Source organism: Sabethes cyaneus, chromosome 3 (genome assembly GCF_943734655.1).
Source record: "Sabethes cyaneus chromosome 3, idSabCyanKW18_F2, whole genome shotgun sequence".
Taxonomy (NCBI): Eukaryota; Metazoa; Arthropoda; class Insecta; order Diptera; family Culicidae; genus Sabethes; species Sabethes cyaneus.
The window spans coordinates 68499986-68521218 of record NC_071355.1 but is presented as its reverse complement, the minus strand read 5'-3'; the positions used below and the strand labels follow the sequence as shown (position 1 = coordinate 68521218).

Genomic DNA, 21233 nt, shown 5'->3' with positions numbered 1-21233 from the left:
CAGTAGGTTTTTTCATGCAATGTAACAAAATTTCCTATGTATCTTCCGTAGAAACTGTTTCGATTAAAAAATTAATCAATGCGGAACACTATCCAGGACGCTTAGTAATACGGGAAACGCCATCCAAATCCGGGACAGTCCCGCATAATCCGGGACGTCTGGTCAGCCTATACAAGTATCACATAGCTTTTAACAGTTAGTGACACAATACATTTTATAGATTTAGATTGTTTGATAAAAGGTGAGTATGTGAGAAGTATTTTTCGATAAACACCTCAATGGCGAAGTTTCAGAAAAAACAAGGAGGAACGGAAGTTAACCTGGGAGTCCCCATGGAAGATAGTAATGTCCCAACACCTAATCTCCAAGAAGTCATACGAAAAATCCGGTTAGTAGAGACCAGCAAAGCCGCCACCGCAAGGATCACCTACCAGCAGTGCTTTATAAACATGACCGAGAAACGCTGGCAACGGCTCTACACTGAGTTTCGTTTTTGGAACGGATGGAAGAAGTCCGGAGCACTTTTGACATTAAAACTGAGCGCAGTGGAAACGATGACAAGGACTTGCTTTAATGTTTAAAACTAATTTCTTTTATACCTATTCAGGAAGCATTGAGGAAAGCATATAATTTCGGTGGCAATAATCCATCACTTTCTGCTTAGGGCTCCCAATCTAGTCTAGCCAATCGATTTATTTTTGAAAAATTAGCAAACATCCTTGGGTCTATCTTACTTGAAACCGGACGCTTCTCTGCATTGGCTCGTGCCTTTTGGCCCACAAAATTTAATTTCAAAAAACTCATTTTAAAAATTAGGTAATTATAGCACTTAATCTTCTCGGTAATGCCATAGACTACCGATTTTCACGCTTATGGCCCCATTTGAATAGTCTCATCGGATTTTTCAAAATTATCGTTTGGGCCGAAGAGCCTCAGATTTTCATGAAATTTTGCTTACAAGCATAGGACATGGACTTTTTAATGAAAACTATATTTTATTCTATTTTCCCAGAAAATTTCACTATAAATTTTCCGATTTTTTCGAACATCGCTTATTTCGAAAGTTTATAGCTTTTAAACCAACAATTTTTTTATGAAAATGCAATAAAATTTTCTCAGCAATCCAGGAAAAATATTAGTTGGAACAAGTTTTTCACATGATTTTCTATAACGGTGCAAAATTTTAAGGAATTTTTGGAAAGCCCGTGTTATAACTCTTGGGAAATTTTGAAATATTTTTGTCTTATTTGATAATTTATTATATGTTAGTGTCAAAAATTTCACTGCAGTATTTTTGTTTTTCTACAAGAATTTTGAGAAAAACTTTTTCCAACTGGCATTTTTGCTAGGTGGCTGAGAAAATACTCCCAAGTAACCACAAGCATTAACGCATAACCCCATATTGGCTGTAGCTCGGCATCGCTAATACCAGACAGCGGTATATCAGCAATTCGCATGGTTAAAAATTTTGTATAAACATTGCTAATGCGTTTAAGCATTATCGTAAATTAGCATTATTAAAAGCACTATTTGCGTATATAATGTTACAATATGTTGCTTACAAGCTTTGGGACAAATCTTTTAACGTACCGTAAATGTTAATAAAATGCTTATACCTGACTTCGTTTTTGCTTATTTACGGCCACTACTCATCTCTGTTTCACCTAACTGCTGCTGTCTTTTTTCAACCAATTGAATTCTAAAATGAACTACGAACGACGATTTAAGTACAACTAATTACAACTAGGGCTGTCTAACCGGTAGTACCGGTAGTACCGAAACCGGTAATACCGAAATACCGGTTTTGGCAAAGCAAAAAGCCGGTATTTCCGGTATTTTCTAATATCTTAGTTTTTTCAAACTCCTTATTCGAAGAAGAACTAAGTTTGATGGAAGATTGTAAAACTCATAGAAAAATGACATTCTGCGACTACCAACAATGAAGAAGGTGAAATTGTAGGTCAAATAATTATAGCTCTTGAACCCGTTTAAGGCACAGTAGAGCATCTTAGCCGTAAAAAAGTTTCATAGTAGTCAGACGTCGCGTTTCAATTTATTTTTGAACAACTTGATATTTAAAAGCCACCAAATTCTCAAATAACGAATTTAGGCAACAAGATCAGGGCCCAGCAACGTCACTTATAAGTGATTTTTCAAATAGCTACTCAACAATGAAGTAATAAAGCTTTAGTTTCGACTGAAACAACGCCTCTCCGTTTTAAAACTGGCTTCAATCAGCCTCAATAAAACGGTTTTCACTTTATAATGTCGACCGATTTTAAAGTTTCGTTTGTCAAATCAAATGTCTATCAAATATTCAGTAGAAGGCTAGCAACTTTGAATGCAATTGAATTGAATTTAAGTACAATTTCCGACAATTTAGCAAATATTATAATTAACATACTCAACATCGACAAATCGTGCCTGACTGTCAATCGTAGTCATTTGAAATAGTCACTAACTTCAGCTAAAGCTTACCTAAAACGTTCTGTTCATCAAATAAAACAAATCGCTTCATGTACCTATAAAGCGAAGGTAAGAGAAAGTCAGCTTCATTTAATTGTTTCGAGGATGCCGAGCCCTAGTCAGAATACGGGAATATTTCCGCTTTTCGGGCATTCTTGCCATTAAAGGATCTGCCAGGAAAGACTTTGGAATATTTTTCAAGTATTTCGAATGATACATTGATCAAAAAAGCAGATAAAATTTCCAAGCTCTGCGAATAGCGAGATTGATAATAGAGAAGAGAAGATATCTGTGAACGATGATGAAGAGGATGACGCTATGCAAGGGTTCTGCTCTGGGGATGCAGGAAAATTCGTGAAGAGACAATAGGAGTCCGGGGCATTTAATATGCTGGAAGCTACATTACCGGGACATTTAAAAATAGTTAAAAGCAGGTTTCCCTACTATAAATTTGAATAAATGAAAGAAAAATTCCTGATGCGCTTAGAGCCGTTTGTCAGACTTCGATGAAAGCAGAAATTTTCGTTGGAAGCGCTGGCAATAAAATCTAGCATGGGAAATAAATCACTAAGCGTATTATATCTGCTTAAATTCTACTTTGCTAAGGAACAATACTGAAACTAAAGATTGAAAATAGAGACATTTACTGAAAAACATTGACATTTCTATTGATTCCGAATAATCTGCCAATACCGGTTTTTTACCGGTACTACCGGTATTTTCTACGCCAATACCGAAATACCGGTTTTCACCAAAAGCACTCAATACCGACAGCCCTAATTACAACCCACTCAGCAGCAGTAGAGTGACTATATACAGAGTGGCGACAAGTCATCCCAAATGTATGCAATGCGGTTTTTCCAAGGTTTTTCTTTCTCTTTCCTGCATACGCGTTGGATAGGTCGTCTGCTCGATTGGAATGACACTGACAGATAATTATCATTCCAATTTTGACATTGTCGCCACTCTGTATACAGTCACTCTAAGCAGCAGCTGTGGTTGAGATGTCAAAAGCGCCAGCAAATGAATGATGCAGGGATACACGCACCCAGGTTCGAATCTAATTAAAGGACACATTTGGAATGCGAAATAAAATGTGTTTCATTCATCGTAAATAATGGAACGCATAGCTTGACAAGCTGTGTTAAAAACTGCGGACTTGAAAAATAAATATGAAAATATATTTATTTTTGTCTTTTGACATGCCGGGCAAAATTATGTTTTTATATCTTTTCACAAACAAGCTAAAAATAACGATATGTCGATAATGCAGGCGAAACGATGTTTAATATACGCCGTAATGGTGCTTTAGCAATTGCTGTTATAATGCAGCTTTAATTTGACAATAGTGGGGCCCTTTTCCACTTTATTATGGCATTAATTGTACATGTAAGAAAATAATACATTATATCCCAAGTAACCATGAAGCTTTATATCAATTCAATTGTAATGCTTTATAGTGCACTACAAAACATATCATATAATGTATTATTTTCTTCTAGATTTTCTTACATGTACAATTAATGCCATAATAAAGTGGAGAAGGGGTAAACATCGCTTGTTCAAACACCATTTAAGTGTTTACTTTATGCAGCTTTGATTGCCCTAAACCAACCCGTAAACAGCAATTGCTCATGCAATTCAGTTACCGTTGTTACTTGGGAATATCATAAGCCATTTTAGGTATTTTTAACATCACCACTGAGTGTTTTTGGTAGAGTGTATTTATACTTTTGATCATTCATCCGCACGCCTATGTGTATCGCAGTGTCTATAATAATCAGCTGTCAAAGTTTTCTGTCACGCGTTCAGTTTTTGCCGTCAGCTGCACAACAGAAAAGATATTTTCTCTCACTATTCTTCTCACTCAAAAAAAAACACATAAATTTCAGAAACATTCACCACAGAGCGAGTATTCCATACAGTATCTGTAGTCTATCCGTGTCGTCGAGTGGACATAGTTACTAGCGTAGAGGATTTTGCTATTTTCGCGATTTTCCAGTGATAAAAAGTGAAACCACATCTGCTGGAAAGCATCCTCAGCTGAAAAGGTAGGTGTTTTTAATAGAGAAATAAACCACAAGTACTCGAACTTCTGTTTAAATATTGGGATAGAAACGTGTTAATCGTTATGCAACTATACTCATAAAAACCGTAAAACGATAAAATTTTATCTAATAGTTAATTTGGAAGAAATTTAGCGTTATGATTAATGCGTTTAATACCATTGATATAAATTGAATTGAATGCTTTATCTAAACACTTTTCTAGCAATCGTGTTAGCTAGGTGTAAACCTTCTAGGTGGGAGATTGCATAATAACAATTATTTTGTTATCCAAAGATGGTTTTAAAAGCATTAATCCTTATCTTGGAAAAATAACTGCTGCCACAAAACCCAATATACTTTATGCATATAAAAGCTTCTACCAATAGTTAGCCTTGATTTTTACAATCAAATTTTGCGATACTTAAGTGAAGGGCGATCATCGTGTCCAATTATTGCTCAATAAAATATCGGTGAGTGTGTTTGTGTGTGTGTGCTTTTATCGGCTTAGCAACTTTCCGTTCCGTCTCCGTCTATCAACGCGATCGACAATCGTTTCGTCGTCGTATGTCTACCTACGTTTTCGTTGGCCAACCAACAGAGAACAAACCGCTTTTATCCGGTTATTTGGCCTAACGACAGACTGGTAGGTATTTGAGTGATGTTTCTCATGGACACTGAATCGTTCGTAAATACCCCATAGATAATCACGAATTCGGGTTTTTAATGTTGGTCAATAGGATGGGGAAAGGGAAATCACCAAGTTTAGTTTTGTTTGGTTTTTTGATAATAAGTAAAATGCTGCCGTATATAATTGATTTAATCTTTTCACAACTCGTAGGATATATTTAAGTCTCAAATTTATTAGTTTAAAAAATATTACCTTAAAATAGAATGTTGCATAATATCATCTCTGGAAAATTTAGACTGTTTCAGAGAAAAACGAAGTGTGGTTTATGTAGAAATTCCTGATTAAAGTTGGCAGCCCTATAAAGTGCACACATAAATTGTGAATTTACATAATAATATAAAATTTGTTTATTTGTTGTGTGTTGAAAACCTTTAAACCAAATTTCAGGCGAGATTGGCAACTTTATGCATCATACAATAAAATGCTTACGATGTATTGTTTGCCTAATTTCAGGCTCTTCTGATCAAACGAATGTTCCGGTTTCTCCGGAGCTTTAACTAGACAAATCAGTGGTTATTTCCCCTGCTGTTGAAAATAACCTTACTATGGCAATGCATACTACTCACTACAATCGAATTTTTTTCGCAATCAACGTGAGACAGCGAAAATTTAATAAAAACAACTATGAGAATTCAAATACATGTTAGCAACTGAAATATACCAACAGAAAGATAAGTGTTGGTTGCGATAGCCATATGCGACAGCAAAAAAAGCGCTCCGTTGAATATTGATAAGTGAGGCGTCAACGTGCTTTGATAAGTAAATTCGGAAACGGGATGGTTGTGGTCAAATGTAATCAGCAAATCGTACATACGTGCTACTCATTGACTGAACCATTTATGGTTTCGTGACTACTAGTGGATGACTTTCAATAGGTCGCTGTCTTTTATGTATAATGCTGGCGGCATGGCTATGTTTTTCCTTCCAGTAAGTAGCAAATAACCTGTTCTGTTGTAACCGGTCTCTTGATAAAATACCTATACATCTCGTCAATGGCTTTCTATATGAAAAGTAAATATGACTTAACAGAAAAAAAAGTCTAATGACTCAGCATTTTATCCGACACGATCCGAAAAACAAATAGGGTATCATGTGGTGTTATTGACCTTTAGAATTTATACTGTCTGATCATTCGTAAGAAAGTGCTCGATCGTAAATAAAAAAAAAACTAACTATTTTGAATCAACCCCTACAGAAAATGTAAAAAATGTATTTCTAAAATTTGCTTAAATTTATTTTTAGTGAATTTTAGAACATCGGGAAAACTTTTTCTATATTTAACGTTTCTCTAGTTCGCCACCTTTTTTACTTTTTACATTGGAAGACTAAAAAAGTCAATCTTTTAAAAGTAAAGCAAATAAGGCTGTTAAAAATGCTTTTAAGTTTGAACTTGCTGTGACCACGTTGCTGAATGGCATTTTTGATTATTTTGTTATTTCAATTCTAAAAATGACAATTTTATAGGAAATTTGCTGATTGGCGATCTCAAAGTAAAATATTGTTGATTCCGACAACGGTTAAACATTGCGATGTCTACCTTAGATAGCGTTGAGTGCTTACTGAGCTACCATTTTATATATGTGCCGAATCATGGCGACAGCGACAGCAACAGTCATAAAATATCTCCGGTGAGAACTATATGAAGCACAATATCAATTCAGTTTCGACTGAACAGTAATGCAGCAGTGAGCTTTTAGCTAGTTTGCCAGCATAAACAAGTTCAACATTCGTTAAACAAAAATTAGTGCGTGTGTAGTTCTACGTAAGTACCTTCTGTCGTTTAAATTAGTAGAGGGTTCATTTTATTTCATCAGCCAAAATTATGCTCCATAATTGAGAGTATTTCGACCTCCAAACATTGCAAATATGTATACAACATATTTTGCACGAATACTTTGATTGAATATATAATTAACAATTTGAGAATATAATAGGTACATTTAGTGTCACTAACCATTGGAAAAATTTATCAAAAATACACAATATAAGAACATCTGAACAAAACTCAGACACAACATACAAACGAATGGACATCAGCAAGTGACATAGGTTAGTAATTTTTCTCAAACGTTTTTTAGACAAAGAAGAATTGCCTATAACTAATGCAAACTTTTAGAATTTATTAAGGTCCTTGATTCTGTGCACTATGCAGTTGCCCGAAGAAAGATTTTCCAAGTATTTCCACCATTGTTAACCAAGTCAGAATAGTTATGTTTGTTTTGTTTTTTTTTCTAAAAATTCAAAAAAACAGTAGAACTGCGAATAAAAGCTAATGAGCATCAAAAATATACAAAAATCAAAATCTTTGGATGCGGCAATTTCCAGTCTGGCGTGACTCATATATCAGTCTGATAATAAAAATTAACAAGTTGAAAAAGAAAATAATTGCGCTTTAGTTTGATTTTTGTATTACGTTACTAGCCAAAGCTACCCCAAGCAGCAATTTATTTTTATTCCTTGCAATTCTAGCTGTTCGATGTGCAATCCCAATGACCCCTGCAGACTAATCAGCATTCAACCGTGTTTATTTAATAGTTCAAAACGTAGATTAATTACAAGAAAAGAAGAAATGGTGTAATGGTGTCTTGCTTATTCCTATGTTTATGAACCAAAGAATATTACGTTAGGCACTAGAAATCAATATATTTATACCTATTGGAATAATGGCATAAGTTCAATGTTTACTTAGGTACTTTACTTTTTCGGCACTCATCCGCTTATAGAATCTGGAGTGAATTTAAGGAATCGTCTCCACGCTTCGCGGTCTTGGGCTGGCAGTCTTCTCTCGTCCCTAGCACTCGCTATTCTACCATCTTCACCAACAGCGCTCATCCAATGGGTACGCGGTCTCTACCGGGCTCTCTGCTGAACATTGTGTTTCCGCTGGTCTCTCATCCGCCATCCTTGCTACGTGGCCAGTCGTCTCAGAAGTCGCAAATCACTTTTGACCTGATCAAGCCATCTTGCACGTTGCGTCCCTCTGTTCCTGGTGCCAGTATGGTTGTTGAAGAAAACTGTTTTCGTCGCACTGCTGTCCAGCCCACCGCAGCCTACCGACTTTCGCCAGGTGTACGATGGGAGTCTCTTTAAGTAACATGGTTCAAACAGTGCCTGTAGCTCTTGATTCATACGCCTCCGCCACTCGCCGCTTTCAGTTTGTACTCCGCCGTTTGTACGGTAATGGCGCGTATTTTCTCCGCGAGCCACGTTAGAGCTTCTTCAAGTTCATAAAGAACTACCGGTCTGATAAGGGTTTTGTACATTCTCAGGCTTGTACGGCGGCGTATGCTTCTTGATCGTAGTGTTTTTCGAACGGCAAAGCAGGTCCAATTTCGCGCTTGAATGCGCCGCTGGATCTTCTAACTAGTGCTGTCCGCGGTCACCAGCGATGCTAAATACACAAAATTATCTAGCACTTGTTGTTCGTCGCCGTCAACGGTCAACAGTCCGTGGTAAGCGCGCGTTTATTTCCTTTGAGACTTCCTTCCACGTATTTGGTTTCGACGCTTTTTGGTTCAATCCTCCTAGACTCCGCTTTCAGTCTGGCGTAGGTTGTCTCCTCCGTCGCAAAGGTCCTGGTGATATCAAAGTCATCAGCAAAGCCTAAGAGTTGGACCCTTGGTGAAAATCGTACCTCTCGTTTTGATGGCCGCTCGTCGGATGACCCCCTCAAGAGCGATATTGAACAGAATCGCATTCGTGTATTATCTGCCATAGCTGGTCTCGACCAGCTCGTATGCAGCTTTGAAATCCACGGAAATATGTGTGGGCACGTTGTACTCCCGATATTTCTGCAAGACCTGTCGGATAGTGAAAATTTGAAAATGAAGCTCACCTGATAATTTCCTATTGTTCTATCGGTGACAGCCGCCGTAACAGGATCTGAGCAAGTACCTTGTAGGCGGCGTTTACCAGCGTCATACCGCGATAGTTGCAACAGTCGAGTCGATCACCCTCTTTGTTGATGGGACAAACCACTCCTTCCACCCATTCCTCTGGTAGCTTCTTCTCTCAAATCGTGGGAATTACCCAGTCTAGAGCCGTTGCCAGCGTTGCCAGCCAGCGTCGACCATGTTAATAAGCCTCTACCGGTGGGCAGTCCTTACCAGCGGCTTTGTTGGTCTTCAGCAACCCGATTTCTCGTTTGACTTCTTGGAGATCAGATGCTGGGACATTACTATCTTCTATGGGCACTACTAGTTTAACTTTCGATTAGCGTCCATGTGCAGATTCATTCACCTTCTCTTGAAACTTGCGCATGTCATTAGCTCGAAACAATTGTTTTAATTTTTCACGAGCTCTGTCCTCCTTTTTGGCACTTTTTACTCCTCAGGATCGTGGTCTTGCTCGTCGGTATTTGGCCAAGTTCTACCTGGTGGCAATGCTCAGATAATTTTTCCAAATAATTTTCTTTCTGTTAACTTCCACCAATCGTTTATAGCGCATACCACTATATACTATTACTTTGCAAGTGACCTAGTGTACGTTGTTAGTCACACCTAGTACATCATAAAAACACATGACATCATCATAACACCCCCAAAATTTCAAGTTATTCCAAAAAAACGTTTTTTGGCTAGGTGTACACATACTATCATGAATAACTCAATTTCCACAGCAATTTTAGGTCTTTTATCCATTCTTGGAAAGTTTAGAGGATAAGCTTTTAGGATATATATACATTCACTATGGTTCTACAAAAGTTAGACGAGATTTTTTCAATTAAATATGCAATTTAACTAAAAAATTAAAAAATTTCTCACTTTAGGGGTCCTTAAAGTGACCTAAAAAATTACCCACATTCCTAAGCACAACATCACTTGTTTTCTATTCAATCCTAAGACTTTGGTCAAAATTTCAGCCAAATCGGTTAACATTTGCAAATTTGAGACCATTTTTAAGAGTTGTAGAATTGGTTGCTTCCCATATATCACCCGCCTAAACTTACAACTGAGCATCTTGTACACGATACATATAAAAATCATATGGATTAATAAACGAATGATAATAAAAAATATTATTGAAATTAAAGAAAACTTTTTTCACGATTGAGTTCCACTATGAACTTTATTCACAACAGATACGTATTTCGCCTACGACTTGCAGGCTTCATCAGTGTCTGTTTTCGAGCTACTGAACTGATGAAGCGTGCAAGCCATAGGCGAAATACGTGTCTGTCGTTATTAAAATTAATAGTGGAATTCAATCGTGAAAAAGGTTTTATTTAAATTTAGTCTTCGTATTCCACTAAGACGCTCTTAAAGCTTCAGTCCATAACCATCATTCAACTTTACTGCGTTTTATTATAGCTGCTAGCTGAATGACTGCCAATTTCGGAATGAAATGAAGTCTCTTGAATTGAATTTGGAAATTCATTGTTTCACGTCACTTGACAATTTTTAATTAAAGGTGACGTTGGTTATGTGGTTCTGAATAGACGTTAGGTGCTTGATTGCGTTTTAGTGTGTGTCATCTTCAGACACAACCAATTCATTAGGCTCTACGAAAAACTGTAATTAAGCATTCGTTCTTTCTCTTCTAACCGATTGTGTGTATTATCCCTTACTATGAATATTGGTTTTTCATAAATAGATTCTAACACGCAGAGGCTGTAAATGATAGAGTAATGAGTAGACCATCACATTTGACTGGTTAGACACGAACTCATCCACGGTACACCTTCTTTATCCGCCTTTATCACTAGAAGCGAACAAAAAAGACTTCACGTTAACTTCTATCGTCACTGGTCTGGTAGTAAATGAAACTAATTAACCTTCCTTATTTATCTTTGTTTGTGGAAACACGCGATCAAACGTCTTTTCCGACTAACAGACAACTACAGTTGAAACATTACTTGGCGCGCTTCGAACACGTGCAATTCATCGGGAAAAAAATCCTCAGTAAAATATCTACTACTAACCGTTACGTTCCATGGAAAGTACATTTTTTGCAATAATATCGTAGAAGTGCACGTGTGTCTCCGGTGTCTCCAGATCGCACTACCATCATATACCTACCTATAAACCAATCGATTACGCTGAAAGTGTCAATATTCGAGTTACCTCGGTTCAGGGTTTTATGGTGCACGAATATTATGCCCAGTACCACCCATTCACTACTATTGCCAAACGTTGAGTAACTAACTGCTCGGTGAAGTGGTGGTTAGCGTGTGATACAATTCAGTTGAACTAGTTTATCCGCTGGCTATGGCAAATCTTAAATAAGACCTTTGACCAGCTCGGTCTGAATAGTCATCCTTCAACCAGGTGCTAGTTGGTGGTAACGATCAGTCGGTTCAGTAGTCTCGATCGTGTCTTACTGTGCTGCGGTGCGAAACGTGCAATTGTTGGGAAGTGATTCTAGCCATCACCAATCGACCAGTCAGTGTATCAAGAAATGTGTCCTCGACAGGATTCTCGCCAGTGAAAATTTATTTACTTTATTCGTTCGGAAAGTGCTACAAATCAATCGACGCGTTTCCAGTAGTTTTCGTTGAGCACAGACATTGACGTAATGAATAAGGTGCGAAAAAAAATTTCATTGCGAGTTTATGAAATAGAAGATAAGTGATTGCTGGGAAAGACGGGGCTTATTGCAACTTAGCCCGCAGTGGCATGTTTGCCGTTTACCTAATCGTTCAACGGTCGTAAACTGAGCTACTATTAGCCATGCAGAATAATTTGATTTGATCGCGGTCTGGTCACACCAATGCAATCAATGCAAAACGACAAACTGATTTTATATGCGATCGGATCAAATGTGATATATGTACATATATATTTGCTGTGCCCTCTTGTACCTCTCACTAATTTGAATGCCACTTCGAGTTGAAAAAAATAGCGAAAGGTTCTCTTTAGCCTCAAGCGCTTTAAGCACTATCAAGCTCAGACATAAACTTAACTTTGGAACTCCCGATCTTTCTGAAGAATTTTTGGCATAAAAACCATAATCGTAGGATGACGAATTTATTGGATTGAAAACTGTGGAATTTCGGGTGCGATTGGTTTTAAAATCAAAGTTGAAATTGAACTTGAAATCAGACTTGACACAAGACATTAAATTAAACTTGAATGTGGGCTAACTTGGGCTCAGAACTCTACTTCAAACTTAACTAGAAATTGGACTTAAAATTGGATTTGAAATTCGCTTTAAATTAAGAGAAATTTGGACAGGAAATTTTACTTGGAATTAGATATGAAATTGGATTTAAAACAGAATTTAAACTTAAAACAGAGTTCTTATTTGAAATTGGAATTGAATTCAACTTGGAATTGGATTTAAAATTAAAGTTGAAATTTGACTTGCAATTAAATTTGAAATTACAGTCCAGTCCAGTCCGCATAGACCAGTTTGAATCGAACTAAACCAGTAAACATTGTGAGCAGAGCTTGCAGATCTATAAGTTCGCGGCCAAATCGACGCATTAGTGAAAACATCTGCAAGTATTCTTCAACAAAATTATTGATATGGTAGTAGAATGAGTACTTTTAATCGAACATAACTCTTAAGTCCCGTATCACTGTCACTCGTGGGATATCTGTTTCTTCGCAGCTTGAATACAATTGGTGCTGATCTCCAAAAAACGTCAAGACAGAACATTCCCGAAGTTTTACTGCCAAACCACAATCAGCACATAATCTACCCAAGTTAACTAGTTCTTGTTGCAGAATAAAACATTTTTTAAATACCTTTCCTGGTAAGAACAGCTTCACGACATTTCACATACTGCGCTCTGCATGTTAAATAAGAGCTTAATCCGTTTACCGGCGAACCACTAAAGCCGAAATCAGGCTTGTTATTTTCTCACTCATTGTGCACAAAGTGCAACTTTTACCTTCATTACAATGGGCAAAAGTGGTGAAACAGTAGTGAAATCCGTCCACACAAAGAGAAATTATCAAAACTCAAAGAGATTTTTTTCTATTTTACTTGTCCTGTTTTACTCTGTTTTACTCGGCTCTCAACCGAAAGAGTGTGGGTTAGAGCTCCACCTGTCATTGCACAACCCAAGATTTTTGACCTCATACCGAATTTTTCCCAGTTTCATCCAGGTTATTATTCTTCGCACCAAAAACTATTCCACTTTTCAAAGAGAAATACTTTTCTCATAGTCACACTTTGCTTGTTGTGTTCTTTAAATGAGAAACTTTCGATTTTGTTCTCGGCAGCCACTGCAGATTACAGTAGCGGTGAAAGAGAATCGAAAACAGCCGTGTCATGAAACAATGGTACGGCAGTCGCATGTTGCCAATAGAGTTCAGCGTGCCCTTCGCCGTTGGAGAACAACCTTGACTCGACGCAATTTTAAGCTTGCAAGTGATAAATACCGCCGTCTGAATGCTCCTTTGTACACATTGTATGTACTGCGTGTGCAATCCGATTTTCGGAAGCACCCGAAAAAATTCTGGGACTTTGTCAACTCCAAAAGGAAATGTTCCTTTATCCCTTCCAACGTGTATTACGACGACGTTGAGTCGAACTCAATCTCTGACTCCTGCGAGATGTTTGCGAAATTCTTCGCCTGAAACTGCTTCCGATAGTATTGCTGGAATTGCTGCTGCATCTGTTCCGGCCATTTGGTGGACTTGAGTTTGTTTACCATTACTACTGGCATGGTGATAACTGCCGCCAAAAAACTAAAGCGCTCCTTTTCTGCGAGGCCTGATGGTATCCAGCCGTAGTTTTGAGTCGTTGCATTGCAGTGTTGGCCAATCCGTTATGTTCCATTTTTAATAAATCTTTTGAATAAGGAAAATTTCCCGACATTTGGAAACAGTCGTTTATGTTCCCGGTATTCAAATCTGGCGATCGTCACAATGTGAGGAATTACCGTGGGATCACCAGTCTCTCTGCATCATCAAAACTATTTGAAATCATAGTGAGTAGCGTGATGCGGTCCTGCACTAGGAATTACATTTCAACGGCTCAGCATGGTTTTGTGACCGGTAGGTCTGTATGCACTAACCTGCTAGAGTTTACATCGATGTGTATTTCGGAAATGGAAAACAAGAAACAAGTTGATGTCATCTATACAGACTTGAAAGCTGCTTTCGATAGAATTCACCATACAATACTCTTGCGGAATCTATCTCGTCTCGGTGTTTCTCAACAAATGGTTAAATGGTTGAACTCATACCTCAGTGGCAGAGTGCTTCGTATAAAACTTGGATCCAGTGTTTCATCTGTGTTTACTAATAAGTCTGGAGTTCCTCAGGGCAGTAATTTGGGACCATTGCTTTTCTTGTTGTTCTTCAACGATATTGCGCTGCTTTTGGGTACTGCCTGTAGATTAGTGTACGCTGATGACCTGAAGCTATTTGGTATTGATGCTATTTAGGAAATATAGACGACTGCCGCCGACTGCAGGGTTTGCTTGATTTGTTGACGAGCTGGTGCAAACAAAATTGACTAATTATAAGCGTTGCCAAATGTGAAGCTATGAGCTTTCACCGCATTAAAACCCCGATCCTCTTTGGTTACACCGTTGATGGTTTTGAGTTACGCAGAGTGGACCGAGTTAGCGACCTTGGAGTCCGGCTGGACACAAAAATGACGTTCAATGTACATCGTGAATCAATTATCTCCAATCCAAGGCATCACGTCAGCTCGTATTCATCTTCAAGATTGGTCGGAACTTTAAGGATGCCCACTGTCTTAAATCGTTGTATTGCGCCCTTGTTCATCCGCTATTAGAAAATTGCAGCCTAGTCTGGTTTCCAAAGCAGCTAACTTGGAACCTGCGCATTGAACGTGTGCAACGGAGGTTTGTCCGACTAGCACTGCGACAGCTCCCTTAGCGAAATCCTGATGACTTGCCCCGATACGCAGAGAGATGCCGTTTACTCGACCTAGACACACTAGAGCGAATTTTTAGACAATATACTTTCATATAAGAATGCTCGTTATTTCATTCTTGTGAACACGGTATTGAATTTCTCATGAGCTGGTTCAGGGATTTCACTGTGTTACGACGAGCAATCGCAGCATCCCTACCCAATCGTTACTACATCAGTGGACCGTAAGCACGCGGCGATCCCGTATGCTGTCGAGTAGTGATATCGGCCTATTCTTTATCAGACCGGCAAAAGTGATAGTTGTGCGTAGCATCGATATACAAAGAGACCGCATTTTTTATCTTTATAATTTCATTACCTTTGATTAAATTTCTTAAATTGGTGATAGACAAGTTGTAAAATTTAGGTAATTGTGATATCCTAGCCGATATTTGCATAAAACTATGATAATGATTGTATTTAGTTATATTAACAGTTTGTATTAGAAGCGGCCGAGACACGTGCATAAAGAGGCCTGTTAAAGTGATCTGTTTAAAAATATCTTAACAGGAAACGATGTAAGTTAAAATCTAAAATCTTACTAAAAGCGTAAATGAAGATACTTATGCTAAAATTTCTTATAAAATATAGTTTAAAATAGTACGGCTGGGCTGTATCGAGATTGATTCCTAACCATACAATTAGCATCGAACACCAAGATTGTAAGTCACGTGTTTTTCTCTATGAGTAGCTGATTAATAGTTGTATAATTTGCAGCTTAAAGCGTAAATAAATATTTTCTGCTATAAAGACTTGGTCACTCGAACACACTGAATGACTTACTACCGTATATTCCTATGGCCTGCGCTTCGATTCCATTTTTTTAACCACGAAACTAATGAGGAACGTTTAACACGACGAGAGCGTTGGTTCAACGATCTCATTGAACAATTATACCAACCCATTGTTTTTGACTGAAGTTTTTTGGAGCGTCTTAGTAGTTCGAAAACAGACACTGATGAAGCCTGCAAGTCGTAGGCGAAATACGTATCTGCGAGTGAAAAAACATAAAAAGGGCACTCTGCATTGCTGTTGTCAAAAACAACAAATTCATAACTTTTGGTAAAACTTCTAGGCAACGTGTAAAAAGTGTCGAAAGTTTACTGAAAAGAAGACGAAGAAGCCAGTTGTCACGTCACGTCTCAGGTTTCTGGTGCTAATTCAGTATCAGTGAAGGAGGTAAAAAAAGAATGTGAAACAAATTCTACTCGATATGAAAATAGAGCGCGGATGCATGCATAATCCATTACTATTAATATTAAATTTATAAAAAAATTGTGATCTTCCTTTTCGTAATTACTGGCTTTACAAGAAAATTTTCGAATCTAGGTTAGTTTCATACAACCGGTGCTTACATCTCAAGTCTCATTTTAAACTTTTTTGCGATATTTAAATTATCGCGGTTTTTTCTTACAATTTTTGAGTTAACACGGGTTTTTATGATGCTTTTTGAATTAAAGCGGTTTTTTTACATCATCGAATTGACGCGGTTTTTCAGCCATTTTTGAATTTGAGCGGTTTTTCGACGACTTTGAATCAACACGGTCTATTTTGTAACGATTTTTGTATCTTTTTTTTTTTTTTTTTGAATCCGAAAACGATTTTTTCGGTCTGTTAACATATTACGAATTACGGCGGGTTTTTTTAAATATAGGACAAGAGTAAACAGAATCATCATGCTATGGGAAATGTGTGATGCGTTGTAAAAAAGGTTTTAAAGTAGTACTGCTCATATGAAAAATTAAGAAAGCAAGGGCCAGAAGTCAGAAGCGGACAAAAGAGGAGACGACTGAATACGATGACTATGACAAGACGATTCACCGACATTGTTCTCGAGCTTAATTCGGGCAAATTAAGTCCTCTTAGTCCGAGGAACGGCGTTCAATCGACCGACATAGGTTAGTTCGGCCGGCTCATTTTACTTGGTTAACTCGCGAGTCGGGCCGAGACCCAATTAGCAATACGCTGCAGCTCATCAACTCGCACAAAAATAAAGTCGGACTTGAAGTGAGACTTTTAGATGGACTTAAAACTAAAGTTGAAGTTGGAGTTGAAATTAGACTTGGCAATGCACATAAAGTTAGACTTAAAACTGAACTTAAAGTTGGAATTGAAATTGAATTTTAAAAAGCCTTGGGTTATGAACGTTCGGAGACTTAACCCTTCTTTATCGACAGACTTCACAGCCGATTATTTGAGGACAGGACAATTACGGGGTTAGTGCAATGATCCTACTGACTCTAGCAGCACTGCCCAGCCATGATTCGAACATACGATGACTGACCCGTTAGACCAGCATCGTACCTCGACGCTAACTGGGCGTTTGAAATTGAATATAAATTGAATTTAAATTACACTTGAAATCGGTGTTGAAATTGGGCATGAAATTAAAATTAATTTTGGAGTGGAGCTTATATTAGGCTTGAAACTGAACATGAAATTTAATTTCCAGAACTTGAGCCTGGAACTATTTTTACACAATTCCGTTATCGCAAAAATTGTGGCCAATCACATTGAAGACAGCGGCTTTCTGGGCTACAGAAATCAATTTGTTTTACATTAAATTTTATAGGTAAGATGGGGCATGTGCCTTACTGAGCCACATCCTGGGTACGCTAGTGCTTATAAGCGTTATAATTAACAGAAAATATAAAGAGCGCAGTTTCTTTCAGGGACATCTTTAATGGTTATTTAATTTTCTGGTCGTTCAAAAGAGGAGAATCTTATTCTAAAAGAAATAATTTGAATTTCACTTAGACGTGTTCTAGAACGTGAATGTAAAAACGCAAATTTAGGACACAAATATTTATCTAAATTGATTCAGTACATCATAGCACAGCAAAGATTCTTGCTTGACACACGGTTTTCACATCGCTATCTATTTGAAAATTCGAAGTAGTGCAATTTGTAATTCAATGAACGTTGTCCTAAGCAACAAACATCTTGTTATTCAGATTTCATGAAGCATTGTTTATGAAAAGCAAACGGAAATAATACAATCCATTTTTGAACAGGAGTCAATTCGATTTCGTTAAACTATGCAGCAGTTTTTTCAACAGACTATCTCAACTTTGGCATCCTTCACAATCAAGGTTTTGATTATTTTAAAAACAAATCAATATGTACAGCTTGCTATTAAACACACGCACCACTGAACATTTTTTCCGCAACCAGCGTTTCGATGCGTCCTTCATGTGCGTTATTCAATTTTCTTTGTTTGAAATGTCTTTAAAAATGCTGTACGAGTTAAGACACTTTATTGTCGCATCCTTTAACATGCTGTATCTAAACCAAAGAAATTAAAGAATAATAAAAAAAATTCACAAAGCTTCAATAAGCGAATTATATTTAGTTTTCGACCATAATTCAAAAACGAAAAAACTAGTTTTTAAATACTTCTATCAAAACTACCAAACTATGAAAACTAATTCTCCTTCCTTTCCCACGTTTCTTCTGCTTGCAGCTAATAAACTCTGCCAGTTCAACTTTGTTCCGTTCGGTAAGCAGCATTAAGAAGATGCCTTGCCCATTCCTGACACGTCTGAGCACCAGCTATGTGCGCAATTACGGTCCTGCCCTGCTGAAGGCGTACGGCTCCCAGTGTCCGGTCGTAACGCGTACGATTTCGACGCTGCAAGGAAACCTGCCGATTGCTAGTGGAGCCGCTGGGGCTGGCACCGAACCAGCCGCTGTTGGTACCCCTGTGGCCCTGAAGGAACCGCTAGCGGTTCCTAAGCCGGAAATTAAGCCGCAAAATCGTACCCTTAGCTCGCTGCAGCAACCGAAAGCGAAAGAGGAAGGCAAAAAGTGCCCCTTCCTGGACTCGGCTGCTCCGCATCTCAAGGAGCTTGGGGAAGAAAGCGTGGATATGCCCTCAAGTCGTCCGTTCCCGTACGAGGAATTTTTCCATGAACAAATCATGCGTAAGAAGAAGGATCATTCGTATCGCGTTTTCAAGAAGGTAAACCGTCTTGCAGAGGAAGGTAAGTTTCCGCAAGCTTTGGAATACTCATGGGGTGAGCGCCCGATTACGGTCTGGTGCTCGAACGATTATCTCGGAATGTCCTGTCATCCTGAGGTCAAGAAAGCCGTTTCCCAAGCCTTGGAAACGTATGGAGCCGGCGCTGGTGGTACACGCAACATTTCTGGCAATTCGTTGAATCACGAGAACCTGGAAAAACGTTTAGCTGAGCTTCATCAAAAAGAGGGAGCTCTATTGTTCACCTCATGCTTTGTTGCGAACGATTCTACGCTATTTACGTTAGCCAAGGCTTTACCGGGATGTCATATCTTCTCGGATGCCGGAAACCACGCATCGATGATTCAAGGAATTAAAAACAGTGGAGTGCCCAAGCATATTTTCCGTCATAATGATCCCGGCCATCTACGGGAGTTACTTTCGAAGGTAGATACAGCGCTGCCGAAAATTGTTGCATTTGAAACCGTTCACTCTATGACGGGGGCTATCTGTCCACTGGAAGAACTGTGCGATGTTGCCCATGAATTTGGAGCTTTAACCTTCGTGGACGAAGTTCATGCTGTTGGATTGTATGGTGAGCACGGAGCCGGAGTGGGCGAGAGAGAGGGAGTTTTGCATAAAATGGATATAATCTCGGGAACACTTGGTAAAGCATTTGGTAATGTGGGTGGTTACATCGCCGGAACCTCGCGGTTGGTAGATATGGTACGCTCGTATGCTGCTGGATTTATATTTACCACTTCGTTGCCTCCTACGGTACTGTGCGGTGCACTTAAGGCCATTAACATTTTGGCCTCGGACGTGGGTCGTCAGCTGCGGGCTCAGCACCAAGATAATGTACGCTATCTTCGCACAAAGCTACAACAGGAGGGCTTCCCTGTGGAGCACACTCCCAGTCATATCATTCCAGTTAAAATCGGAAACCCGGCTCAATGTACCGAGTTGTCCGATTCGATGATTAAACGGTTTGGCCACTACATTCAAGCCATCAACTATCCGACGGTTGCGCGTGGCGAAGAGAAACTTCGCTTGGCGCCAACACCGCACCATACGAAGGAGATGATGGACATTTTGATACGCGATTTAAAGGTAGTCTGGAAGGATTTGGGACTACCGTTGAACGGACCGCCGTGCACTGCGGTAAGTGAAACGATGAACAATGAAAAAAATGTAACTTTAATCCCCAACTCTTTCTAATATTTTATCCAATTGCAGGAGTGCACTTTCTGCCGTAAGCCGCTACTGTTCGACCGTTTCGAGTCGCGCATCAAACCTAGTTGTGCTGCTGAAATTAACTGTCAGATTCCTAACTGCCCGCAAATTGCCGCCATTGCCAACTAAGGTAGCTACCGCGTCTAGTTACTCATATCTACTTACTATCTGGTGCCCCACCCTACCATGTGGGGGGCCACGTTTCATGACGGTGAATGGTGTTCAACTAACCGGAAATCGATATTCAACAGCAGCATATCGCAGCCACATAATGCTTGTACCGTGTCCACAATAAATTCGAAAATCTCCCATCTCCACCTGGTGTTCAAAAACCGTTACATCCAGTTTTACATTTATCGTTTAGAAAGTTAATTTTTATTACCCGCGAGTGGGGAATCCTGCAATTCTTGTGATACTATCTTTGTTGATGTACTTTTGTGTCTTTGTTATTTGTTACACTTTCCGTCTAAAGAAAGAATCGAAAGAAACCTGATCAAAATCAATATTCCAAGTATTCATTGAATAACACATACTACCTACTACCATGTATTTGTCGTCAGTCTTAATGTTCACTAGGTATAAGAATTACAAAATGTGTTTGTCGATATGTTGTTGACAATATTTGAGGCAAATTGGTACTATGGAAAAAATATATACTTATATGTGTTGCAATCTTTTACTGGAAAATTTGCTTATGCCGAAAGAGTAACACTGCCGTCTCTAATCATATCTATTTTAATGCTTCAATTATTTTCAATTTTTTATTCGTTGTAAGCCGTCCATTTTCCCACATTAAGCCACATTTGAACGTTCCACCGTTGGTCCCTTGAACCCCTCAGTTGATCCCCTTTTTGTAACCCAGCCATTTACTTACTTAGTTGGCCTTACCTCTTATGATAAGACCTGCGTAGCATAATTTCTCCGTTTGATTCGGTCGATGACAGCTGGTCTGCAGTTCCGCGGACAGCGCGGGGTCTTGTCACCTCACTCACTGTGCCCCTCTTCGT

General features: G+C 38.6%; 1 protein-coding gene across 1 annotated transcript; it reads left to right on the top strand.

Annotated features, from left to right (window-relative positions):
• The first annotated feature begins 4315 nt into the window (after positions 1–4315).
• Positions 4316–20898, top strand: LOC128741915 (5-aminolevulinate synthase, erythroid-specific, mitochondrial). The gene is made up of 3 exons (XM_053838036.1): positions 4316–4517; positions 18499–20154; positions 20230–20898. The coding sequence occupies exons 2-3, from the start codon at positions 18553–18555 to the stop codon at positions 20353–20355; spliced, it is 1728 nt and encodes a 575-aa protein (XP_053694011.1). The 5' UTR covers positions 4316–4517; positions 18499–18552; the 3' UTR covers positions 20356–20898.
• Positions 20899–21233: the final 335 nt, after the last annotated feature.